The sequence below is a fragment of the Rhinolophus ferrumequinum genome, chromosome 9 (genome assembly GCF_004115265.2).
Source record: "Rhinolophus ferrumequinum isolate MPI-CBG mRhiFer1 chromosome 9, mRhiFer1_v1.p, whole genome shotgun sequence".
NCBI lineage: Eukaryota > Metazoa > Chordata > Mammalia > Chiroptera > Rhinolophidae > Rhinolophus > Rhinolophus ferrumequinum.
Genome location: NC_046292.1, coordinates 18,024,863 through 18,050,698, shown reverse-complemented (window position 1 = coordinate 18,050,698; position 25,836 = coordinate 18,024,863). Strand labels below are relative to the sequence as shown.

Genomic DNA, 25,836 nt, shown 5'->3' with positions numbered 1-25,836 from the left:
CCAGCACTGGCAGCAGAGTCTGCTGGTGCCAGGCACCCCTCATGCCCGGTGCCAGCTCCTGGACGTTTGGAACAGGAGACCCCAGACAGTGCTTGCCTGCAACCCCCATACATAGCCCGAAAGGTCCCTTTGAATCCTAAGCCACATTGCAACCTGGAAGACACGTTGCCCCACCCAGCATCCTTCCCCATGGCAGAGGGGGCAAAGGGCGAGCCTGCCACCCCAGAGCCAGTCCTGCCAGAGCCAGCTCAGATCCTACCTGAGCGTTCCTCTGCCAGGAAGACCCGCTACAACATCACTGTCATCCTGCAAGGGTGTGGGCAGGCACCTGGGGAGGAGGGTGAGGAGCCCAAACCGGCCCAACCAGCTCTCCACCCCTTCTGCCCTGAGGAATCCAGGGGCTGGCAGAATGCTTCCGATGGGCCCCACCCCATCACAGGGTGCATGACTGAACCGCCCCAGGAGCCCTGGCTAAGAGCGCCCCATCAGGAGAGCACAGCCCAGCGGCAGGAGCTTCAGACCCCCTGGACACCTGGGTTCCCACACAGACGGTGAGTACAGGTCCGTTCTCATGTGGGGAGACGGTGGGAGGAAAACTGTCCTGGCTGCCCTCTCTGGGGTCTCTGCCTTGTCTCCAGACTTCTTCAACTCTAGGCCCATTCATTCAGCTCCCTGAGCATGAATTGACTCTGCCATCTCCTCCCCACCCAACTTGCCCTCCTCTCCCTCCCCTCACCCACCGCCTACCTCGTGGAACCCATTGCTGTTCTCTCCCCCTGTCTACCGAAGGAGGGGAAGATCCTCTCATGGAGAGGATGGGGGAGAGGTCCTCTTCTCCTCGGCAATACCCACCACTCCCTGGTTCTGTTCAGGAGAACAGAGACCTCGCTCATCTGAGAATAGGCACCCAGCTAAAGTGCTGGGTGTCCTGGGGCAAGTTGTTTAACCTCTCTGGGTCTTGAGTTGAGTAGATTTGGTAGCTGGAGATGAGGTGGTTACAGTATCATGCTTTGAACTCTAGCGTTGGGCTGCCAAAATAGCAGGGATGCTTATTAATAATGCCTCAATTGCAGTAATAATTACCCCATCTCGTTCTGTGTCAGCAGCCACAGGAACAGGCGCCAAGATTCCCGAGACTTGGTTTTTATTTGTGTTGAAATGAGTCTCCTAAATCTGCCTGGTAGGCTCAGAGGTGAAAGGGTGGGTCCCTTAAAATTCACTGAGGAGGGAGTGAATAGGAGACCTCTCTAGGACCACCAGGTAGGGGTACTGGGCCTCAAATGGGGCTCTGAAAAGTTCCTAATGGTGGTGGTGGCTGTCATTTATGGTTTGTTTTCTAAACATAATCCTATTTAATGCTCACAAAAGACCCATGGAGTAGGACTAATCCTGCTCTGCACCCCCACGCCCCAATTACAATGAGGAAACTAAGGTTCAGAGAGGTTATATCACTTGCCCAAAGTCAAGGGGCCAGAATTGGAACGCGGATGCCTGTGCTCTAACCACGTACCTATCCTGCCTCTCACAGAGGCCTTGTTCGTTGGCTCTATGCACACAGTGGAAGGTTGAGTGTGGTTGCTGTGCGGACTCCAGGGTTTTCTGAGACCGTGTTGAGATGGATTTGGCAGCATTGTGCTAGCAGAAGCAGCATCAAGGATGCCCAGGCCTCCGGGCAGGGGTCAGCGTACCTGGTCCTGTGGTGAGGAAGAGGGCGATATGGAACCCCAGCTGGCTCAGAGACCCGCCTGGGTGCCCTAGCTGGAGGAGAAGGGCTGCAGAGAGAGGGGCGGTGCGGGAAGAGGCAGGCCTCGAGAGGGGGCAGAAGCAGCAGTAGGTTTAGCTGGAGGGAGGGGGGGTGCTGGGGACCTACCTGCTACTCCCTGGCTATTTTGGGCCCAGGTGAATAATGACAGACTTGGGCAGGGGGCGGGAGGCGAGGACTCACTTAAAGAGGAGGAAGTGGACCTCCAGGGACGTCATCCTTCTGTGTCCCTGGGATTCCTAGACCGGAATTGGAAAATATAGGGAGTGGGAGGCGAGACGGAGATGGGTCTGCAAGTAGGAAAGTGTATGCATTTCTTGGTGTGCGTCTATGTTCAAGTATAAGTGAATTTCAAGGGGAGGAGGGCTTGGGGCTGTGAATTGACTGTATGCATGTATTGTGAATGTGTGTTTGTGTCATTGCGTCTCTGTATGTGTGACTTGTGTGTCGCTGTGTCTCTGAGTGTTTGTAACTTTGACTCTGTGTGTTTATGTCTGACTGCGAAGTCTATCTAAGTGTCTGTGTGTTTTTATGCTTGTGCGAACCTGTGGGTCTGTGCTGCTATCGTCCCTGTGTCAGTGTGTGCCCGTATGACGCAGCATGTGTTTTCGGGCCTGTGGGCCTGTGGACTGGTTTGGCCTAGTTTGGGGGTGACTCACTGGTAAGCGGGGAGAATCCAGGACTTGTTGGGTTAGACAAAGCTCTTTCCCACACTCCCCCCGCCCCTTCCTCAGCCTCTCCCTTCCCAGCCCCACACACCTTGTTTGGAGGTCACAGGTTACCTTGCCAACAAATCACCTTCTGATTTGGGGCCCTGGAGAAGAGAGGGCACTGAGAATGGGTACTTCTGCTGGCCTAGGAAAGGCACCTGGGTCACTGGGGTGTGTCTTCAGAGCAAGGACAAAAAGAGGGAGCGATAGGCGGACAGATTCCAGCACATTTGAAGAACATTCTAGCAGTCATGACTGTGCAGGTATTAGACAGGTCAACTGTCAAATGGTGACCTCCCTGTCCCTAGAGGTATGCAGGCAGAAGTGAATGACCACATGTGTGTGGCATGAGTAACTATCAGGGGTGTTGTCCAGGGATAGGGTTGGTTGAGAGAGGCACTGAATTCTGATTGTTGGGAGGTAACTGACAATATCTGATCGATTATCAACAGCTTCCTTTGAAGCTGCTCTCCTGTTGCTTTGCCAAAGCCTATGGGGTCTTCCAAATGTGGTTCCTGTTTGTATGTCTAATTCTTTGACCTCTGGACTCCTCGGATACCACCTTCATGGGAAAGCTGGCTTTGGATGAACCTAACCAGGGCATAGGGCATCACCTAACACAATTAACATTGAATGAATGAATGAGTGAATGAATGAATAAATGACTTAGAACTCGGGCTTTGCCTCTTACTGTTAGTGCCCTCAGGGACAGGGAATCTCAGAGAATAGTCGTTGTTATTATTGCTATTCAGAAATGGAGAGGAGACTCAGGGGTGCTCAGTGCAGGGGTGAAGTTCCATGTGGGGGGATTCCCAACAAGGAGGACAGAAGAAAGAAAGGGGACTCCTTAGTGAGGACAGGGGAGAGGGTCGGAGCCTCAGTGAAGGGCTACAGTCCAGGGTCTTAGGTGTTTGATTGTGTCCTGCTCTCTGGAATTCTGACCCAGGGAAGGAATTGGGGCTCCATCTCAGCCCCCCACCTTCCCCATTCACAAAGCTTTTCTGGGGCCACTCAGAGATTGTCCTGGGCCAGATCACATATTGTCATAGCCATTGGGTCAGGTCAGGCTACCCTGAACCTCAGCCTTTTCATCTCTGCCCCTCATAAAACCTGAGTCACTGCTGGGTCCACAGGGCAGGGTCAAAGTTCTAGATTCCATCAGCTTCTCAGGAGGGAGGAAGACAAAGACAGGGGAGGGCCCTTGTGGGCATGGGTCCATTTCTGGCCTTAACTTCCCTTATAGTGGTCTGGGTCTGCCTCCTGAGAAGAGGAACAGACCTGAAGACAGGCTGGGCCTGAGGCTGGGGATGAACATGCTGACGTCTCGGGTCCTTGGGGTCTGAGAATAGGATGATCCTGGTCAGTGCAGCCTGGAAGTCAGAGTGGGGTCTGGACGGCACCTCCAGAACTGCTGTGGACCTCTTTAAAAGTAAACCTCCAAACCACAGAGTCCCAGTTTACCAGGTAAATACATTAGGGAGTTTGGTATGGTGGTTAAGTACTTAGGGTTGGGTTTTTGCTTCTGCTACTGTGTGACTCTGGGCAAGTTTCTTAGCCTCTCTGAGCCTTCCCCCTCCCCTCCTGCCCCATCAGCAAAATGGGAATGTTTGTTTATAATTTATTAATAATTTATTCTTTATGAGGTATCACATGCATGGGATTGTTTTGAGGATTCCATAGGACAATGAATATAAAGCAGTTAGTGAGGTGTTTGGCACAGAGTAAGCCCTCAACAAATGGCTTTTGTTGTTGTTATTACTATTAAAACAGAGATTGACCAGAGTTTCTAGCGAGCTAGAGATCTTCTCAGACAGTTGTTATTATTATCCCCTATTTAGTAAAGGAAGTAATGGTAACTCAGAGAGATCAAGGAGGGTCAGAAAAGAACTAAGACCCAGGCCCCATCTCTTAAGGAGTGAAGGTGAGATGGCAAGGACCACAGGAATAGCTGGATGTGCTCAGAATCTCAGCCTCGGGGACAAGAGGAAAGATGTCTGGACATGGATTCAGATACGCATTCAAACCCCAGCTTGGCAACTTGGCAGATGGATCACCTTGGGCCAGCCACTCCTCTTCTCTGACCCTTGGTTTCTTCACCTGTACATGGGGGACGTAACCATCGAGGAGAAAATTGAGGGAGAGTGCATTCATGTCCAAAGTGCTGGGTCCTAAGGGGCTTCATTCAGACCCGTAGATGTACCCAGACGTGCACCTAGGCTCAGTCACACCACCTGCTCCCCTGAGCACACCTGCTAGTGTTTGGTCACTTCTCCAAGGTGGACAGCGTGAAGTTTATGAACGAGCATTTTAGTTCATAAGGCGAGTTTTTGTTCTTTGTCTCTTATTGGATGCTGACAATAACACTATGAAGCATATACTCTTATTATTACAGTTTTGTAGCTGGGAACCCGAAAACGTGAAGGGGAGAAGTGCCCTGCCCAAGGTCACCCAGCTAGTAAGTGACAGGGCCAAGGGGAACCCAGCTTTGCTGGAGGCCAAAGCCCGTCTTCCCTTCCCTTCCCATTTTATAATGGCAGGAACAGGGTCAGAACAGTTGCCTAGCTTTCTGCTTTTCTAGTTTTGGGGCTCCTTGGGCAGAGTCCCAGCCTCATCCATAGACCAGTGGGTCAGACCGTATACCTTTCTGCTCTCTTCCCTCCCTCTTTTTCCAGGCTCAGGCCTCAGTTTCATGCCTGGAAGGACCCTGGCTGGCGTAGGGGATCACCTGAAAGTGGGGAAAGGGGTGGGAGAGCTGAGAGTATCATGCCCATTTTACAGATGAAGAAACGGGCTCAAAAGGTCAAATGACTTGCTTGAGGTTACCCACCCTGACCTTGGAAAGGGTGGTTATTCTGCACTATGGAGCCACCCTCCCCACCCCCAATGCTGACTCTCTTCTTTCTGGAACCATCTACAGGGAGCTGGGCCGCAGTGAGCCAAGGACACTTCAGGATAGGTTGCTGGAGCCCCACATGGAGGAGGCAGGCGGGCCCCCAGCTAGGGCTGAGGCCCGAGTGGTGAGTGCCAGACTGACATGGCGGCAGCGGCCCCCTGCCCAGGAAGAGATCAGACACCATTTTCACAAGGTATCCCTGGTGTCAGAGACCCCGATGGAAGCTCCCCAGGAGGAGATATTTGGGTACCGCCACCATGGAGAGGAAGTCAATGGCTTTGCTGCACGGGAAGAAGAGACTATGAATCACCAAGGTCCCCAGGATGGGGCTGACTCCAACAGCTTCCAGAGCCATGGGCCCATCTTTTCCAAGAAGTACACACTACCATCCAAGGAGAAAAGGCTGGTGAGGAGGCTGAAAGAGGCTGTGGACCAGGTTGATGGCAGCCCCCAAGACCCCAGAACTGAGCCCCCAAGCCTGGGAGCCACAGCCAGGACTGAGTTTTTGGTGCCGCTGCCTGGGCCCCGGGAGCCGAGCCCCCACCCAGGGGTGAGCTTTGAGGAACGGCGGGTGACACGCTCTGTGCGGACCACTGTGGTGATGGGCGGGCACGTGAACCGACGAGTGAGCAGCTCTGTGACCTTGGGGCCAGTGCTCCCTGGGGAAGCCCTGCCAAGGGGCCGCAGTACTGTGCGCACGGTCCGGACAGTGTTGGTGGGCCCCAAGGTTGAGGGCTCACCCAGCCGAAGTCAGGCCCTAGAGCTGCTAAGCAGCCTTATACCTGCTGAGCGAAACCCACCTGCCAACCAGCTTCCCAGGCCCATGGCTGCAGTGCCAAGGAGTCCAGGTCTGGACAGGACAGGGGGCACAGCCCTGGGACAGCTGTCTGAGATGGGGACAACAGAGCCAGAAGACAGATCTGCCCTGGCCCCTGCAGGCATCCCAGAAGGTGCTCACCCACCTGAGAACCACGATGTCTCTGCAGCCCATGCAGACCAAGACCACGGCCGAGCCTGGGATGCCAGGGCCCATGAGGTCCCAAGGGTGCAGGAAGCCTCCAGCCCCACCCAGTTCCCTCTCCAGACCCACACCACCTCTCTGGGCCTAGTCCAACCCCCTGAGCAGCCTATGGTGCCCACTCACTCCAGGACCCAGCTCACTCTTGATCTCAGGGCATCCAAGGCCCTGCCCTCTGTAGAAAGGGAAGGGCTCACAGATCCCCCTGCTGCCACCATCATGCCCATGGTAAGGAGTGAGGTTGTTACAGTCCCTGAACTACCTCTTGCTCCATCCTCTGCAAGAAGGAAGGCTGACCCCAGCCCAGGAAACCTTCCTACTCCATCTTCCCCAAAGAATAAGGTTGTTCAGGACTCTGAAAATGTCCCTACCTTCTCCCTTACCCAGAAAGAGATAGTACAGGCCCTTGGTATTCCTGCTGACCCGTCCCTCACCCAGAAAGAGGGTGTGCAGGGTCCCAGTGATCCTGCTGCCTCATCCCCCAAAACAACCAAGGGTGTCCAGAGCCCAGAAGGAAGACCTGACACTCCAAAAGAGGCTGTCCAGGCCATTGAAGGCAGCCTTGCCCCTTCCCTTACCAAGGAAGAGTCTGTTCAAGGCCTGACTGCTCCTGCTACCCCACCCCCAAAGAATGATAAGGTTTTCCAGGATTTTGATGAGAGCCCCTTCTCATCTCCCACACAAAAAGAGGTTCTCCAGGGCCCTGGTGCTTCTGCTATTCCATTTTCCACACAGAAAGTGGTTGTACAGGACCCGGCTGTTCTCCCTGTTCTCTCCTCCTCAGTGAGCCCGGTGCCTCCCAGCCCAGGAGGCCCCCCTGCCCCAGTGCCGATGGGAACAGAGCCCAGCCTGGAGTCCCAGCTTGTCCCCGACTCCACCAAGGGCAAGGTGCTTCCAGAACCATTGAGGGAGGAGGAGGAGGAGATGGCCCTGGCAGCCGACCTGGAGATTTTCCTGGATACCCTGCGGAGCATGGAGACCCCTGAGATCCTCCGCACTCACCGCCTGCCACGAGCCCCCCGATCCTCCTACCTGACCGTGTACGCCACGCTGCCCCCCATTGAGGAGGACCAGCCTGGACCATGGGTGCTCGGACCCAGTCCCCAGGAGGTTCCTGCACTGGAAGAAAAGGAGGAGGAGGAAGTGGAGGAGGAGCCGCCAGAAAACCCCTACCTAAGTGAAGATGAGAAGCTCCAGCGCAGGCAGGAGAAAGCCAGTCCCAGCCCCTCCTGGGACTCCCGCCCAGCCAGGCCCCCCCAGGCCACTTGCTCTCCTATGGAGATGATGAAGAAACATGTCACGGAGGCCAAGGGCTCCCATGCAGAGCCAGGGCCAGAGTGGCAGCCAAGCAACAGGCCTACTTCCCGTCTTGGAGGCAGCCTTCTCTTTGGGGGTCTGGAACCACTGGGCACAAAACTATCCGCTCTGCCACCCCATGGGGCACCAGGGGTCAGGAAGGTGCCAGGACAACTTCCTCTGCTCTGCAGTGAAAGGCCGCTGCCAGAGAAGCCCGCATGTGCAGGGCCCCTTGAGGGCTGGGTGAGTGAAGCCTTGGGTGGACAAGGGAGGGTGCCTGGCCTTACCAGGGTTTAGGTGGTGTGAGGACCATGGTACTGGCAGGGAGAATCTCCAGAGGCCAAAGGCTTGGGCCTGAGGTCTGGCTCAGGGGGACCCTGTGCCAGCCACTTCTCTGGGCCTCATTCTCTCTGCCTGAACAGCAAGGGTTTGCTCTGTGGATTCCAAAGGGCATAGTGGCTCCCATCTCTTGGAAGCTGCCATCTCTTGGAAGCTCCTGGGACAGGGTGATGAAGCCCCTGGGGGTTGGGGACAAGTATGGCATCCTCTGTGGGCATAGAAGCCAATAGGGAGGATGTGGGATGACAGAAATGGCAGGTTGTAGGAGGCAGTAAGGAGATGACCCCACAAGACTTATTACCCCTTCACTTACAGAGCCCAGCATTGAAGACCCAGGGCAAGCTGAACACCAGGCCTGGAAAGGTAGGGAAGTGGGGGCGAGTGTGTGGGGGCAAGTGTGCAGCAGGAGGCGGGGGCCTGGGGATACAGCCTAAGGACCCCCTCTGTGCCTTCTCCAGATAATCCTCTTCTCAGAGCCCGGCTGCCAGGGCAGTAGCAGGGAGGTTTGGGACGACATTGCTGATGCTTCCGGCTGGGCCCACGTGGCCTCCATCAGGGTGGTGCGAGGCTGGTGAGTTCGGAGTGCCCGGCACGGTGGCAGGGGGTGGGGCTGGGGGGTGCTGCCTGTGAACCTGGGGCAGTGAGGGCAGTGAGAAGTGCCCAGGCCAACCTGGCAGAAATCCTCTGTTTCCCAGAGACCCGGCCTTGTGGGTATATCCTCTTCCACCCAGTGACCCAGGGTTTCTGTGCCCACAGCTGGGTGATGTACGGAGAACCAGAGTTCCGGGGCCGGAAGCTGGTCCTGCCTGAAGGAGATGTGGAACTCGGAGCCTCAGAGCCAGGGTGGAGTACCCAGGGCATCGGCTCCCTGAGGAGGGTTGTCCAGGTGAGTGGGCCGGGGTGGGGGCGGGGGCGGATGTTGCCCTGTATACCCTGGGCCCCGGGCCCTGAGAAGGGAGACAGCCTCAGGCTCCTAGAGTTGGAATCTCTGGGAGAGATCATACGGAGTATAGGGCGAAAAGGCGTTTATTATGAACTAACCTATAGATTCCTGACCTTGGGGCCAACAGTGTTCTAGGGAGTGCTCAGCCTGGCTTAGGGAGGAGGGTGGGGTGGCAGGAGCCAGGCAGAGGCTAAGCCCCAGCTCGGGAAAGCAGCCTGGGGAAGTTTGAGCTGGCATTGGAGAGAGATTCAGTTAGAACAGCAGAAACAGTTGGGGGTAGATATGGGTTCTTGCCAACCCCCAGGGCCCAGGTGCTTAGGCCCACAGTCAGACCCAAGGTACCCCTGGCATTTGTTCATTCATTAGCTCAAGGAAGCTTGTTTAATGTCTGCTGTGAGCCAGCCAGCACACCAGGCAATGGGGTGTGAGATGGGGGAGACCCGCTCTTTGCCCTGCAGGACTCAGGGTCAAGCTAGGGTATCAGGATGGGGGTGGCAGCAGGAAAGCTGCAAATCAGATTAGGGATTTATAAACACCCCTCTGGCTGCCAGGAGGAGAAAAGACTGATGGGGAGAGGCAGGAAAACCAGGAAGGGCTGTGATTTCCAGCTGAGAGTCACCTCTGAATTTGAGGGAGGGATATGTAATTTGAAAAGGCATAGTCAATATTATAGTTTCATATCTGTAAAGTAGGGGAAAAACAGCATTGTTTTCCTAACAGCCATTTACAAACTACCGAAATTAAGCTTGACAAAACCATCTTGGCCACTAAGGAGAAACAGAAGAGAAAGCAGGGCCTGTCAGACATTTTATTTTATTTTTAAAGAAAGGAGGGATAACTCCAAGTCCCGAGCGGTTGCAATCCTCCTGGTAAGAGAGTTTGAAAGATGATGAGTGTTAATTAGGGCAGTGGCTCAGCCATGTAAAGGAGGGGACAGTTTTCAAAGCCTCTCCAGAAACACACAAATGTTTAATGGGCAATTTATTATGAGCTTCTTGCAATAAATTCATCTTCATGTGGGAGGTTACGAGATTCAAGAGAAAAACAAGGGCTTTGAAGTCAGGCAGACCTGGATTCATTTGATTCATTCAGCATTGATTGGGCACCTAGTGTGTTCCAGGCACATGGGAGGTGCTGGTTTGCAACAGTGAACAGAAAACCAAACTGCTCTGTTCTGGGCCCTGCTACTTACAGACTGTGTGCCCTCAGGCAGGCCATTTAACTTCACTGAGCCTCACTTTCCTAGTCTGTGAATGCAGTAATAACTCCCACGGGAGGACAGAGGTGGGAGGGGATATGCCCTTAGCATGCCTTACATTCAGTAGACGCTTCATAAACACCTGACTGATGAAGAAGGGAGTGAATGAAAATGGTCCTAGTGAGGAAGAAACACCCAGAATGTAGAGGACCTGCTGCTTCCTGGGGTGAGGTGCAGGTGGAACCAGCCTGGATAGGGGCAGGAATGGTACAGAAAGGAAAGGTCAAAGTTAGACTTCAGGAAGCAGCTGTCCATCCCACCCATCCCTCCACCAGGCTGGACCTCAGGCTGCCACTGAGGCAAGGAGAAAGTCATGGCATTGGCTGGGAACTCTGGTCTCAGATCCCGAAGGTCCAGCGCGGGCCCAGCAAGGACTTTTGTCTCGGTTTGTCTGGCTGACCTTGAGAGAACACCCAGTCATTCTCCTGGCTTCTGGGGAGACGGCCACAAAGGTTTCCCAGAAGCTCTCCTGGAGGCCTGACTGGACAGACTTGGGAAAGCAGGTGTGGGCAGGAGGTAGTATCTGAGCAGTGTTGTTTTACATTTCATTTTCCCACCCCTCTCCCACAGGACTACGTTACCCCAGAGATCAGACTGTACTCTGAGGAGGGTCTCAAGGGGGAGCAAGTGAAGCTAACCGAGGCCTTAAAGGATCCCCAGAGCCTGGAGAGGCCCCTGCAGGTGGCATCTGCTACTGTCTCTGCAGGACTGTGAGTGTGGGCTGTTCTGGAATCCCTTCATTTAATATTTACTGTGCTGGGTGCTGGGGACACAGAAGTGACAGGACACAGTTCCTGGCCTCAAGAAGTCCTCAGTCTACTGGTGGGGACAGGCAAGTAAGCAGACAGTGCCAATCGAGAGTTCCGGAATGGAAGAGCATGGAGCTGTGGGAGCACAGAAAAGCACCAAATCAGCCTGAGGTCAGAGAAGCCTTCCTGCAGAAGGAGACACCTCAGCTGGGATGAGATGGCCCCAGAAGACTCTAAGCTCCTTGATGGCAGGGATTTTGTATGTTTTGTTCACTACTGTATCACTGATGCCTGAAGCAGGGCCTGGCACAGGGTAGATGCCCCTACATATCTGGTAATTGAATGAATGGGGGAAAGAGTATATCTAGCAGGAGAACAACACCCCCAAAGGCCCAGAGGTGTGAGATCTTAAGCTTCAAATGTTCAGTTTGGCCAGAGAAAGCAGCAAGTGGGGAAATGTGAGACCCAGGAAAAAGGCACGGGGACAGACTGAAGGGTCTCTAGTGCAGCTGGGCTGTATTGTGAGGTTAACTGGGAGGTACTGGGGGTGTTCAAGCAGGTATGTGTGCTAGAAAGAACTCTCCAGCTGCTGTGTGAAATCAGAGAGGGCCAGGCCAGAGGAAGGGAGACTGATGGAGTTTCTACTGCAAGAGATTATGGGCGCCTGAATTGTTCTCCAGAGTCCCCTTGACAGGGGCCTCTCCCCCAAAACATCCTCCCCTCTAAACCTTCCCTTCCATCCGCCAATCTGTGTCCCTGGGCATCTGGGATACAGCTGCCTCTCTGCCTCTCCCCAGGTGGCTACTGTACCCCAAACCTTTCTTTGAAGACACTCCCTGCATCCTGGAGCCTGGAGAGTACCCCACCTCAGAGGCTTGGAGTACATCAAACTCCAGCGTGGGCTCCCTGAAACCCCTGAGACTGGTAAGGAGTAGGTGGTCCCAAGTAGCCTTGTCCTACAGTCTGGGGCAAGAGGCAGGGCCTGGGAGCTCTTACTCAGAATGGGATTGAAGGAAGGGGAGGATTAGTCCAAGAGGTGGGAGAGAGGGAGGACATGGGGTCTGCCATTTTTAAGGGTCTCAAAATCAAGCAAATCCTAGATCACCAACCCCAACTGTCTTCCCTAACCTCTGGCCAGTGTCTCAGCTCTGTCTCCTCTGTAGGGCTGTCCAAGAGTGGAGAAGCCAGGGGAGCCCAAGGTAAGAGTCTGGGCTTCTGGGTCAAAGAGGGTCTTTGGGTGGGATGTGTGTATGTGTGTGGCTATGGTGGCCTGAACTGGGAGATGGGAGATGAGGGCCCTGGGGGCCAGACACTGGGTCAGGGAGAGTGGAACCCGATGGACTCACTGGGAACTGGCTTTTGATGTGTAAGAACCAGGTCAGAGGTCAGAGAAGAGACAGGAGTTACACGAGGGCATGGGGCTTAGTGAGGGAGTGGAAGGGCTTAGCTCTGGGCTGATGCTGGGCAGAGCCATCCTGGGAGGGCTGGGTTTGGGTGCAGATCACTCCCCACCAACCCCACCACCCCCTCCCCCTAGGCTGTGGTATATGAGGCCCCAGATTTTCAGGGCCGGAGCTGGGAAGTGAGCGGAGACATCTACAACCTTCAGCAGCCAGAGGACAGCCACAGCCCCCACCTGGCCTCCGTGGGGTCCCTGCGAGTTCTTGGGGGCTGGTGAGGACTCATAACCCTTCCTTCTGCCTTATCCTCCTCCCTGGTCTCTACCCTGGGAGTGGGGAGTGACCTGGCTGCCTAGGGGTGGGAGCAGCTGTCTTACACACCTAGGGGCTTCCTGTGACTGAGTCTGTTTGTTCCCCTCTGTCTTCCCCCAGCTGGGTGGGCTATGAGAAGGAGGGCTTCCGAGGCCACCAGTATCTGCTGGAGGAGGGGGAATATGCTGATTGGTCACATTGGGGAGGCTATGATGAGGCGCTGACCTCCCTGCGGGTCATCCGGACGGTAAGCAAGGGCAGCGGGGCCTCTGGCCTCAGCCATACTTCCCCCGTGCAATTTCTTGAGGGAAGAATTTGTGCTTCACCTCTCTGCTCTCCAGAGTACCTGGAGGTGTTCCCTGAGGTCTAGCCTCTCTTCCTCCTGCTGCTCTTCCCCTGGCCACACTGATCGCCTCACCCCAAAGTCCCCTGGTGGGCTGCTTCCCGGGGGCCTAGTCACTCCCAGGGGTTTCCGTCGGTGGGTGGGAGAGACCTGACTGTCCCTGGGGCGCAGGACTTTGCGGACCCGGCCGTGGTGCTGTTTGAGGCCATGGACTTCGAGGGGCACCGCGTAGAGGTGAGCGAGGCATTGCCGGACGTGGAGCTGGCACGACACGGCCCCCACACGCAGGCTATCCACGTACTCAGCGGCGTGTGAGTGACCTCCGGAGCCAGCGGGGGGGGGGGGGGGGGGGGCGGTTCCAGCAGAGGTGCCGGCTCCGCCCGCTGACTCGCGCCCCGCCCTCCCGCAGGTGGGTGGCCTATCAGGAGGTGGGCTTCTCCGGGGAACAGTACGTGCTGGAGAAGGGCGTGTACCGCAACTGCTACGACTGGGGGGCGGGCAACAGCATCCTCGCCTCGCTGCAGCCGATCCTGCAGGTGAGTGCTCAACGAGGGTGCGGGGCCTCCGGAAGAGTGGGGCTTGGCTTCTGAGATGCGCCCACCGGAGAGGGGCAGACGGAGGACCCAGCTCGGAGCTCGTGGGGGCGGGGCCCCTGGAAGGGGAGGAGCTAATACGGATCTGAGCTACGGGAGAATTAGTTAGGTTCCCGAATATTGAAACCAGAGGAACTGAGGCTAGTGTCTGGTGCACTCCTTAAGTCTCCAAACGTTTGTCCCTCCCTTCAGGTCGGAGAACACAGTCTGCACTTTGTCTCAAAGGTAAGGAGCTGGTGGGAACCTCTGTCTGTCTCCTCTTCCCTCATTTCAAATCTCTCCCTCTCTTCCCCATTCTCTCTGCCTCACTCCATCGCCCTCCTTCTCTATCATCTATTCTCGTCTCTACGCCCAGATTCAGCTGTTTTCGGGCCCCGACTTCATGGGAGATCACATCTCATTCGAGGATGACCAGACCTCTTTGCCCGCCTCCTTCCAACCCCAATCCTGCCGTGTCCACGGCGGCAGGTGAGGACGTCGGGGAGGGGAGGGGAGGCTGGGAGGTGCGGGGCGTGGGGGTGTGGAAGGCAGGGCACACCTGTCCTTCTGAAGCGCTTAACTCAGCTTGGAAATCGGGGCTGCAGGAAGAAGGCCCTTCTTTTCAATGATTTCCTTACTCTGGTTTCCCTGAAATTAGTTATTCTGTCCCGAATCATTCGATCTTAAAGAAAAATAAAGGTTTAGTGGAAAACGTAAAACTTGTAGATAGTATAGTATAAAGAACCCCATATCTCTTATAAGAAGAAAGGACCCCTCCATACACACATAGCCACGAATTATTATCACAGCTAATAAAATTAACAATAATTTATTAATATTACCTAATACCCAGCCCATGTTCAAATTTCTCCTGTTGTCTCAAAAAATGCCTTTGTAAAATTGGCTTGTTTTTCTCAGGATCCAAACAAGGTCTGCGCACTGTATTTGGTCAGTTTGGTCTCTAATGTATAACAAGCCTCCCTCCCCTTCTTTTTGTTTTGATACCATGTATTTGTTGGAGGAAACCCAATAGTTTGCCCTCTGAATTTCCCATCTTTTGTCTTTGGCACTCGCTTCCCGGTGGTTTCTTTTAACTTGTTCTTCTGTGCCCCATACTTCCTGTAAACTGATTGTTAGATCTAGAGACGTGATGAGATTGAGGGTGTTTTGTTTTGTTTTGTTTTGTTCTGTTTTGTTTTGTTGGCAAGACACTGTAGATGGTGTTGTGTACTTCCCACTGTGTCCCACCAGGAGGCGTGGGTCTGCTTGTCCCACCTTTAATGATACTAAGATCCCTACATCATAAGATTCCCCATTTACCCTTCACCTAATGGTTTCAGTATCCATTGATGATAATTGCCTAGATCCATTACTTCTTTAGAAGTTACAAAATGATGATTTTGTAATTTTTGTTATTCCTTCTAATATATTAGCAGGAATACTTCTGTAAAGAAGAATTTCCCTTTTCAACTATTTGTTTACCTGAAATAGTTTATACCAAAAAAAGGCAGTTTGATCTTTCCCAAGGATCATTGTTTGCCTCTTTTTCTTGACCAACATTCAGAATAATTACTGAATTGGTGCCCTAGCAACCTCCAAAGCTGACCAATGAAGATTTTTTAAAATTATTGTTATGAACTCATGTATTTTTATATATTTGAAATGCCTCAATCCATTGTAGTCACTCTTCTTTCGTGTGCGCAAATTGTTTCATCTTTGGCAAATGGGAGCCCCTTCAAATTGCCTCCTGGATCCTTTTGATATAGTCGTAAAAGGTTTTTTTTATATAACTTCCTTGTTTTTCTGGTAAAATAAAATGATCCCGGATAATTTTGCATTTTTTTTTTTGGTCCAAACTTGAAATCAGCCACTTCCCAAGGAACTCTTGTTCATTTTTGTTGAAATGTATTTAGAGACCACAATCTGCATGCTAGGTGTTTCAAAATTATAATACTAATGTCACAACTATCAGTAAAGACCAGTAAATGCTGTTTGAAGTTTTCTTGGTGGTTCTTTTTGTCCTCAGGACATTCACCTACATCTCATTGGACATGTACAGTTCAAAATGTTATGTTTTTAAGACATTTAAAATAACGTGTTGTTTTTCTGTGTGGTTATGCCAGCAACCTGATCTACAGTTAGGTTCATTAATTTTATTTATTTTAATTTTTAGGGATCTTTTTCACTTTTATTTAATTCTCAATCACATATTTACAATGTAGTCAGCTTGGATGGCTATAACAAAATACCATGCACTGGGTGGCTTAAACAACAGGAATTTATTTTCTCACAGTTCTGGAGACTGGACAGTCCAAGACCAAGGTGCTGGCCGATTCAGCTCCCTGGTGAGGGCCCTCTTCCTGGCTGGCAGATGGCTGCCTTCTTGCTGTGACCCCACATGGTGGAGAGAGAGCTCCTGTCTCTTCCTCTTCTTGCAAGGACACTAATCCCATCATGGGGTGTCTATCCTCATGACCCACTCTAAATTTATTACCTCCCAAAGGCCATTAATTGAGGTTAGGGCTTCAATACATGAATTTTGGGGAGACGCAAAATTCAGTTCTTAGCAGTTCCAAAGTCAAGTCTTATAAACACCTTTGCCCTTTTTCTTTCCCTCCCCCTGTTGGTGATGTGTTTTTTTTTTCTTTTTTTAGTGTTTATTTTTCCATTGTTTTTACCTTTTGAAGGTATAAACAAATATACACTCATATAAATTTATATTTAACTATAGAAACCAAATATATTTTGTTTCCCTCCTCCCTCATTTTCTTACACAAAAAGAAGCATACTACCACCTGGTGAATATATTAAAGATCACTGAATTGTACACTTTAAAAGAGTGAATTATATCTCAATTTTTTAAAAAAGAAGCATACTATAAACACTATGATACACCTTGTTTTTGTTTTTTACTTAACAATTTGGAGATCACTTTATAGCTCGTTAAGTACTCCTTTTTATTCCCTTTTACTGCTATATTATACTGCTATAATATATTATATATATTATATATTTTTAGTGTATTCAACCAATCTCCTACTGATGGACATTTGAGCTGTTTCCACTCTGCCATTGCCAACAGTGCTGTCATGAATGGCCTTGTGAATGTGTCATTTCATGTTTTTGAAGGGAGTCCTTGGGATAGATTCCAGGAAATAGGATTGCGGAGTAGTTGTGCATAGAGTTTTGCTTGATATCACCAAATTTCCCTCGATAGAAGCAGTATGATTTCAGTCAGTTCTTTCTTAAGTCTGACCTGAGTCCCTGTTGCTGCAGTGCTTGTTCATCCTTGACCTGCCCTGGACTGGGGGTTCGCGATCAAGTCTGCATCCACTCTGTTGTATCTGAGGGGGCCTGGGCAGGCTGAGGACAGGGCAGGCTCAAATATCCACCCACTCACATCCCCTCTCTCTTCCCCTTCCCCAGCTGGATCCTGTTTGATGAGAAGAACTTTGAGGGTGAGCAGCACATTCTCTCCGAAGGCGAGTTCCCCACTCTCACGGCCATGGGCTGCCTAGTCTCCACGGTGCTGGGCTCTCTCCGGAAGATACCCCTGGTGAGTGCACCTGTCCAGTTCCAGGCAACCGCTGAGGCAGGCGGTGCTGTTGGCGGCATCCTGAGCCTGTTCTCACTGCTGAGTGGGCTATTGGGGCTTGGACCCAGTCTTTCTCAGAACGACCCCAGGTCCCCCTGACCCCAGGGCTTCAAAGCCAGTTCAACTTTCTTAGCACCTGCTAAGATAGGTCCTGGAGACGCTGAAATAAATCAGACACAGCCCCACCTTCAAGGAACCTGTGGTTACATTGACATAAAGACTGCATTGCAGAGGGGTGTGTCCAGATACGGAAGTGACACAGGGACAGGAGGGACTGGCACTCAGAGGTGGGCTGGGAACAGGGCCTGGACTGCTGAGGTAGTGGTTCTGTGCAGGGAGGAATGACATTGAAAGGTGGCTCTGCTGTTGTGTGGAGAATGGATGAGTGGGGGCAAGACAGGGGGGTCGCTGCTACGATAAGCCAGAATAGATCGTGATGTCCTGGACCAGGGAAGAGATGGAGAGAAGTGACATGGGCCATATTAAAGAAGTCTGTGGGACTTAGTGACTGGCTAGATGGGCCAGCAGCAGCAGTATGAGCAGAACGGCTGACTTACTGAGCACACACCATGTTCCAGGCAGTATTTTAAAGGCCTCCTGTCTACTAAGGCATTTCATTCTTACCACAACCCTATAAGGTTTGTCATTATTACTATCTCCCTTTTCCAGATGTGAAAACTGAGGCACAGAGAGCTCATGTGACTTGCTCCAGGTCACACAGCTGGTAACAGGCAGAGCCAGGTTCTCCCTGAGGTAGCCCAGCTCCTGAGTCCAAGCTCTTTACAACTACGCACTGAGCTCTGAAGGCAGAGAGACCTGGTTCTGAAGCCCAGCTTTAGGGCCTTGAGCAAGTGGTTTAATCTTCTCCAGCCTCAGTTTCCCCTCTGCTAAGCAGGGATAATGATAGCACCTACCTCAGAGGGTTGTTGAGAAGTTATAATATGATCAGGTAAAGTGCTTAGCACAGAATCTGGCACGTAGTAAGCCCTGAATATGTAAGAACTGCTATAATTCCCAGAATTATTAGTATACTATTCTTAATATTACTGTTATTCTTAAAAGTGCCATTTACCAGGGAGGAGGTTTGAGGGGCAATGAGGGGCCCAGTCTGGCACATACTGTATCTGAGAATCTGGGGGACACCCAGATGGCAGTGTCCAAGAGTCAGGAGGAAAGAGGGCCTGAAATACACATCTGGGAGTCAGGGAGCTGAGAGTCTGGGGCTGGGGCCCTCATGGCCTCACCCCCTCTCCATGCTCCCGGGCCCACAGCACTTTTCAGAGCCCTCCATTTTCCTGTATGGATTGGAGTGTTTCGAGGGGAAGGAGATTGAGCTCAACAAGGAGGTGCGGAGCCTGCAAGCCGAGGGCTTCAACAACCATGTGCTGTCCGTGCGGATCCAGGGGGGCACGTGAGTGGATTGTGGGGAGGCACAGGATTAGGGGCTGCTAGTGAGTGAGGGCTGGGTCTCTGGCCCCTTCCCCTTCCCTACTTCCTGTCCCCTCCCAGCTAAGAGGGAGGGAGAAGTGCAGACTGAGGAGGGTCATGGCGCTCAGGGCTTGGACCCCAGCCCAGGATGGGGTGGGGGGTCTCCAGAACCTGTCTGCCCTGCAAACCCCAAATCCACTTTCCAGTCTCCTTCTCCTCCCTTGGGACCCTAACCCCAGGCAGAGGAGTCCCAGCAGGAGAAAAAAGGAGATGGAGAATGTTCTGACATCTGTGCTTCCTTCTCCATGTGTCTATCTGTCTTCCTCTCTGTGTTTCTGGCACTTGCTGGACCCAGCTGGGTACTGTGTGAGCACAGTGACTTCCGGGGCCGCCAGTGGCTGGTGGGCAGCTGCGAGATCACCAACTGGCTGACCTACAGTGGGACCCAGAGGGTGGGTTCCCTCTACCCCATCAAGCAGGTGAGTAGCGTGTCAGGTGGAGCGTGTCTGTGCGGGTCTGTCTGGGTATGTATCTGTGTGTTTCCCATGTTTCCCAAACTCAACACGTGTGTGCTTTTGTTATAATTTTGCCACATCATCATTCCTCTTGAACCATTACTTAATATTTTTCTCTAAATCAACTCACTTTTTTTTATCCTAAGGAATAATATTCATAGAATCATGGGTTTGATGTGGATGTATAATTTTTCCTTAATAGACAATAATAATTTAAAAAATAATATAATACACTACCATTAAATGTTTAACATATGTATATCCAGGTAGGGCTAAAAATTATCCCATGTACCACCCAGCAGTGGTAAGCACACCTCACTTTGGGAAACGCTGTGTCCACATGTCTGGACATGTGTCTCATTTCTGTACCTGCACGTTAACGTGGGGGCACAGCGTGTGCGTGTGTGTGCACGTGCACATGTGCCCATCTGAGGCTATTTCTGTGTCTGTGATATCGTTTGTGTCCATGTGTCTCTGTGCTCTGGAGGTCACCTGTGGTTATGTGTGTGTGTGTGTGTGTGTGTGTGTGTGTGTGTGTATGTGTGTGTGTACACATCTGTGAGAGTGTGTTTATGACTACATGTGCCTGTTGGTGTCGCTGTTGCGAGTGTGTGTGTTTTTGTATGAGGATATTGTGTGGTCCCTATATTCACAGACTCTTATAACATCAGTGCTAGAAGAAATTTTGGAGATTGTCTCCAACCCCTACATTTTACCGATGGGGAAATAAAGGCCCAGAGAAGTGGACAAGGATTTGCTCTGCCATCTTGGGCAAGTACTGTAGCTCCATGGACCTCAGCTTCCTCATCTTTAAAATGGGGTAATATATATGATGGAGTTGTGTGGGAGACTGAAGATAAACAGTGTATGTGAAGTCCTTGGAACAATGCTTGAGTGGGTCAGCACTCCACAGGCGTTAGCTGGGATTCTTATTACCATTACCACCATCACCAGTATCTGCTCCCCAGCTGATTTGGCAGAGCCTGGTCTGATGTCTGACCGCGCAGTGTCTGCCCTGCCATGGTACCTCTTCAGCATGAAGTGTGTGTGTGTGCATGTCTGTGTCCCTACATGCATCCATCCCATTAGCATAAGTGCCTGGCGTGGGATAGGCTGGGGGGACCCGTGCATCAGTTAGGATGTGTGAGTTTGCATGGCTGTGAGTATCCGTGTATTGTGTCTGCAGCAAGCTTCTGTGCAACCATGTGGACTTTGAGTGCATCTGCCAGTGTGTCCCTCTGCACGTGTCTGTGGGTATCTATGGACATGGAACTGTGTGGGTGTGGGCATGTGCTATGGATGTGCCCTTGGTATTTGTGTGGGAAATAAAGAATGGCTTAAAGCAGGGCTAAGGAAGGTTTAGGGGCAGGAAGGAGGGCTCAGGAGCTTGGGATACTGGAGGGTCCAGAGTTGAGGGTGTGGGGGGCCCAGGTGGGAGCATCCTAGCCCAGGGAGCCCTGACTCTCAGCTCCCCCCATTCACTAGCGCCGGGCTTATTTCCGCCTCTGGAATGCGGCACTGGGGGGATTCCTGGCAGTGCCAGACCACGTGGAGGACATGAAGGCGGGCCGTGTGGTGGTCTCCGAGCCTGGAGCTGGAGGCAGCTGCATCTGGTACTATGAAGATGGGCTGCTGAAAAACCAGGTACCGGTTCAGGGGCTGGGACAGGGGCACCAGGGCCCCAGGCACACATAGGCCCACCTTAGGGAGTCCCAGCTCAGACAGGAACAGGACCCACGCTTGGGCCAGAGAGACAGAGACACACGCAGAAACCAGGATCTCAGGGAGGTGGAGAATGCACGCTGTGCACCCCTGGGCAATTCAGGCTCTTCTCTGAGCCTCAGTCCCCCATCTGCAAAACAAGAGCATTGAATCAAAGGCTTCTAAGGGACTTCCCAGCTCTGTTATCCTGTGACAGAACTTAGATCTTATTAATAATGATAGATTCACTCCACAAACATTTCCTGAGCACCTATTATGTGCCAGGACCTGTTCTAGGTGCTGGGAATACAGCGGTGAAGAAGACAAATGACTCTTGCCCTCCTAAAGCTTACATCCTAGTGGGAAGAGGCAGAAACAACTTAAATGAGTAAAATATCTGAGTACCTTAGACGATGAAAAGTGCATATGTCACTTTCTGAGAAGATGATATTTGAGGGAGGCAGCTGTGCAGATACCTGAGGGAAGAGTGTTCCAGGAAGAGGGAACAGCAAGTGTAAAGGCCCTGAGGTGGAAACATGTCTGGCATTTCCCAGGACTAGCAAGGCCACATGAATGGTTGGAGTGAAGTGAATGAGGGAAGAAGTAGCAGGAGATGAGATTAGAAAGGTTATGGGGGTGTAGGTCTTTCTAGGCTATTAAAGGGGGTTTGTCTTTTACTTAGGATGAGAGGGAACACTGGCATTGTGCCAGATGCTGCATTAAGCCTTTCACATGAGTACCTCATGTAATCCTTAGAGGGCACGATGGGCAGGTCCTATTTTACTCTCCATTTTACAGGTGAGGAAAGCAGAGCACAGAGAAGTCAAGTAACTGGCTGAAAGTCACATTGCCAATAAGTGTGCTGAGGCTTATGTGATGCTAAAGTCAGTCATGGAAGCCTTCCTGAGGAGCTAATATTTTTCAACCCTTTCATGGTTTCTCACATTGAACCCTCTCAACAACCAGCACTTGGGGATTCCCATCCCCAGAAAAACCAAAGCTCAGGATTAAGAGATTTGCCCAGAGTCACAGTCCATAAGAGTCTGGATTCAAAACTGGGTGTGTCAAGGGTGTGTTGGGCTTGGTGGAGTCCCTGTCTGGTGAGGAGGAACAGTACTTGATGAAATCCTGGGGCCTCAGGTGGCCCCCACCATGAGCCTGCAGGTGATTGGGCCCCCCAGCTCAGGCTCCAAGGTGGTGCTGTGGGCTGAGAGCCGCCTGCCCCGCCAGACATGGAGCATCAACGAATCAGGTCACATCTGCAACCAGATGTTTGAAGGCAGGATCCTAGATGTGAAAGGTAAGGCAGGGGTGTGTGCTGGAGAAGGAGCCTGAGGGGGCTGAGGGCAGTGGTGTCCCCAGCTCTCTCTGACCATCTCCCCATCTCTTCCCCCTTCTCCAAGGTGGCCGGGGCTATGACCGGGACCATGCGGTGCTGTGGGAGCTGGCGGAGGACAGGGCATCCCAGATCTGGACCGTCCATGTGCTTTGATACCCACCCTCCCCAGCCCTGGTGGCTTTCCCTGGGATGAAATGTTTGTATAGGTTTTGTTGTTGTAATATAAGTTGTTTTCTAATATGCCCTTGGTATCCTCATCTCTGTGCACCTTAATATTTGAGGGTGGGTTAAGAATGTATTCCCCTGACAACCCCCTACACTCAGGCTGGCTTCTCTCCCTGCTCCAGTTCTGGGGCTCAGATGTAAGGCCTCCCTCTGCCACCAGAGGGAGCCTTGGGACCAGACTAACTGGCGAGGGTGCTGCTTTTGTTTGTTTTTCATGCAGTCACGCCAAATGATGTGTTCTGAGAGCCTGCTCTCATCCGGGTCTGGCACTGGCCTGGGGGGCACACACATGAACCAAGCCCCTTGGTCAAGTTCCCCTGGAGGAACTCACAGGTCCAGTGGAGGAGTCCCATGAGTAGGGTGATACACTCAGTGACAGGGTAAGGACAGAAGTGGAAGGATGCACAGCCGAGGAACCTAAACCATTCAGGGACTCAGGGCAGGCTGCTCAGCTGAGATGTGGAGTATGGGAAGGAGGCAGCCAGGCTAGAGGGTGGCAGAGGAAATGTTTTGCCGTGCAGACAAGTCCATGGCTGCAACTTGGAAGTCCCGTGGGATGGAGACACGGTACCGGGCAGGAGAGGTGAGTGGGAGCCACACCCCAAGGGCCTTGCCTACCAGGGCTTCTCTCAGTTTCCCTCGACTCTGGTCTCAAGGCCTAAATATTTAGCCTCAGTCAAAGTAGCCAAAATCGGGGGTCTGGGTCCCTACCCCAGCTCGGAGAGGGCAGGACAGAGAAGAGCAGCAGCTCCTCCATACCTCAGTCTAGCAGGCACTTCTCGGCCCCTTGGCTGAGATCCTTAGAAAGAGGCAGAGACGGTCACAGCCACTGTGGCCTTCTCTGGGGCCCCTTTCCCTCTCTGCAGCCCCCAGTACTACTATCCCAAACCCAGGAGGGGTAGGAATGGTTAGGGCAGCTTTGCTCTTCCTGCCTTCCCATAGGTAGGTAGGGCAAAAGTGGACAGCTGCCTTTTTGTCAGCCCTCCCACCCCAGGGTTGGAGACATGAGGATGCCTGTGAGGCCGGGAACCCCAGAGACTAAGAGAGGGCTTGTTCTCTCTGAATCTGTCACTCTGAAGACACCCAGATAGTGGGGTGGGGGGCTTGCTAAACCTCTGCAACTGGGGTGATTTGGGGTCTGGGTGGGGGGAGGGTTCCACTGGCACCATCATTCCCAAACAAGGACAGGTGAAGCAAATGAAACTAAAGGGCATGGGGAGGATGGCAGTTTCTGGGCCCTTCTCTGCAAGGGGATCCTAAGGGGAGGGGCCTCAGTATTTGAACTTGGGGGCAGGGAAGCTGGGATGGGAGCTCCCTGACACCAGCTCCTGCTGATGAGGGCATGGGAGGCTCTTAGTGCTGCTGCAAATCTGGCTCTTGGGGCCCAGTGATGTCCAGTGACCACACAGGATGCCATTCCAAGTACAGGACAACTTTATTGACCCCCAGCTCGTTGATGCTAGCCCTTCCACAGCACTACCTCCCTGTGTTGGCCATTGTCCCCAAGGCACTGCCTGTCAATTCCCACAACTGGTGATTTCTGGCATCAACACTTCCCAAGGATTGCGGTGCTGGGAGGGAGGGTGAGTGGGGTTGGGCTTCTCTTGCTAGTGATAGTGGCAGCTGTCTCAGGGGACAGGGCTAGGGCTGAGGCATGTCACTTCAGCTGAGGTGAAAGAGCTGGATGAGGGTGCTGGTCAAGAAGAGAAGGGCACTGCCACCCCCCAGGCTGCTGAGTGCTGGGGCTGCATCCTTGAGTTTCTTGTTGTTGGTGGTGGGGGTGGTGGTCTTGTTTGCCAAGACTCCGGTTTGTACCTATAAGAGATGGGGAGCAAGCTCAGGGGACTTTTGGATCTCATGTTTGTTGTTTAGAGACACAGGTCCCCCGTCCCCATACAGTAGTCCTCACTCCTTTGTCCCATGAGCAGGACGTCTGATACCAGGTCCTGCGGAGACGGTTGGCTGTTTCCTGCCTTGACACAGGCAGGGTCAGGGGCAGTCCCTGGGCCACCACCCACAGACCATTCCTGTTACCTGCACCAGGCCACCAGCTCCTCCAGCATGTGGAAGATTGGGGAGCCTGTGGCCCCAGCCCTTGACCTTACTAGCTAGGCCAGGAGCTTAGCCTCTCTGAGCCTCAGTTTCCTCATCTTGTGAATGGGGAGAAGAATCCATCACAGTTGTTGGGGGCTGGCGAGAAGGTAGCTGGCAAAGTGTGGGTGGGTGGGTGGATAGGTGTGGGGGTGTAATTACCTCCCTGAGGTAATGGCCAGGTGGTGATCAAACTGTTCCCAATGCTTGATCAAACTGCAAAGCTGCTCACGATGGAGAAATAAGCTGTTTCTAAAGGTGCTCAAGCTTTTCTTGATGCTTGATCAAGCTGTTCCTGATAAAGAACTTGACTGCTGGCTCCTGTGCTGACTAGAGCCCTCCAGGCACAGGCGATACTGCTAAAGTTGCCGCCTGAAACAGCAGTTGGTTTTGAGGCTCCATCTACTTCTGGACTGGGAGGTCTCTACCATCTCTATGTGCCCGAACACCCCGGCTTCTCTACCCAGAGGTTCCATGCCAAAACCGGAGCAGGCTCCACTGGAACACTTCCTGGCAGCCTCCCAGCAAGACCAGCTCCCCAGGGTCCCTGTGGGTTGATGCCATTCTCACTCAGAGCTGTCTTTCCAAGCCTCTTAACTCCCCATTATTCCACAGCACCCCTTGGGTCCCTCAGTGTGCTTGGCACCCTGTGAATCCTCCTGAGCTTCACGTACGGGCTTCTGTTCAGGGCCAGTCCTCAAGCTGTCTGACCCCAGCCAGAAGGGCTGGAAGGCTGGGAGCCAGGCACCCCAAGTCCTTGGTTCCCCTGCTTAGAGCCTGTCTGCCTGTGTTGCTGTGGGAGAAGACGGTATCCAGGAACCTGCATTCCCTCCCTTCCATGCCAGGCAGGTCCAGGGAGTCCTAGGTGGTGGTGCCAGTGGCTCTGAGGGGCTGCTCTTACCTGAATCATCACCAGGAGGCTGATGGTGAATAGGAGGAAGAGGAAGTTCTTCATCTTGGGAGGACCTTGGTAGCTGTCCTTGTAGCAGCTTTTGGAAGTAAGTGCAGCGCTGCCTGCAGGCCCCTTTTGAACCAGGGAGGTGGAGTAAGTGGAGGGGAAGGCGGGCCTATGAGGTGCTGCTTCCTTCTACAGGTCTCGGGTTTGAGAACGCCAGGCCCTAGGTTCTAAGGCCCTGGCTAATGAGGCATTCTGGACGGGGACTCAGCCAAATCCCAGGGGATGGGAGGTGGGCAAACCCGTGGGGCAGTAAACAGGGCCCTGGGCTTGGAGTTATGCGTACTGGGGATTGAATCTTGGTTTAATCACCTACCAACTCCGAGCCCCTGGGCCAGGAGCTGTACCTCTCTCAGCCTTTAACAAAAGACTTACCAGAGGATTAAATGCAA

At 52.7% G+C, this 25,836-nt stretch overlaps 2 protein-coding genes across 2 annotated transcripts; one reads left to right on the top strand and one right to left on the bottom strand.

Moving 5' to 3' along the window:
* The first annotated feature begins 13 nt into the window (after window positions 1–13).
* CRYBG2 (crystallin beta-gamma domain containing 2) lies at window positions 14–22,397 on the top strand. The gene is made up of 20 exons (XM_033113203.1): window positions 14–551; window positions 5,390–7,922; window positions 8,334–8,381; window positions 8,477–8,589; window positions 8,775–8,904; window positions 10,790–10,929; window positions 11,766–11,892; window positions 12,132–12,167; window positions 12,506–12,642; window positions 12,801–12,927; window positions 13,195–13,334; window positions 13,433–13,559; window positions 13,809–13,841; window positions 13,972–14,084; window positions 17,022–17,151; window positions 18,462–18,601; window positions 18,974–19,097; window positions 20,619–20,777; window positions 21,975–22,134; window positions 22,238–22,397. The coding sequence occupies exons 1-20, from the start codon at window positions 190–192 to the stop codon at window positions 22,324–22,326; spliced, it is 4,968 nt and encodes a 1,655-aa protein (XP_032969094.1). The 5' UTR covers window positions 14–189; the 3' UTR covers window positions 22,327–22,397.
* Window positions 22,398–23,811: 1,414 nt separating this feature from the next.
* On the bottom strand, window positions 23,812–25,542 carry CD52 (CD52 molecule). Its single transcript, XM_033114769.1, has 2 exons — window positions 25,391–25,542; window positions 23,812–24,213 (listed from the first exon to the last, which is right to left on the bottom strand). The coding sequence occupies exons 1-2, from the start codon at window positions 25,442–25,444 to the stop codon at window positions 24,061–24,063; spliced, it is 207 nt and encodes a 68-aa protein (XP_032970660.1). The 5' UTR covers window positions 25,445–25,542; the 3' UTR covers window positions 23,812–24,060.
* Window positions 25,543–25,836: the final 294 nt, after the last annotated feature.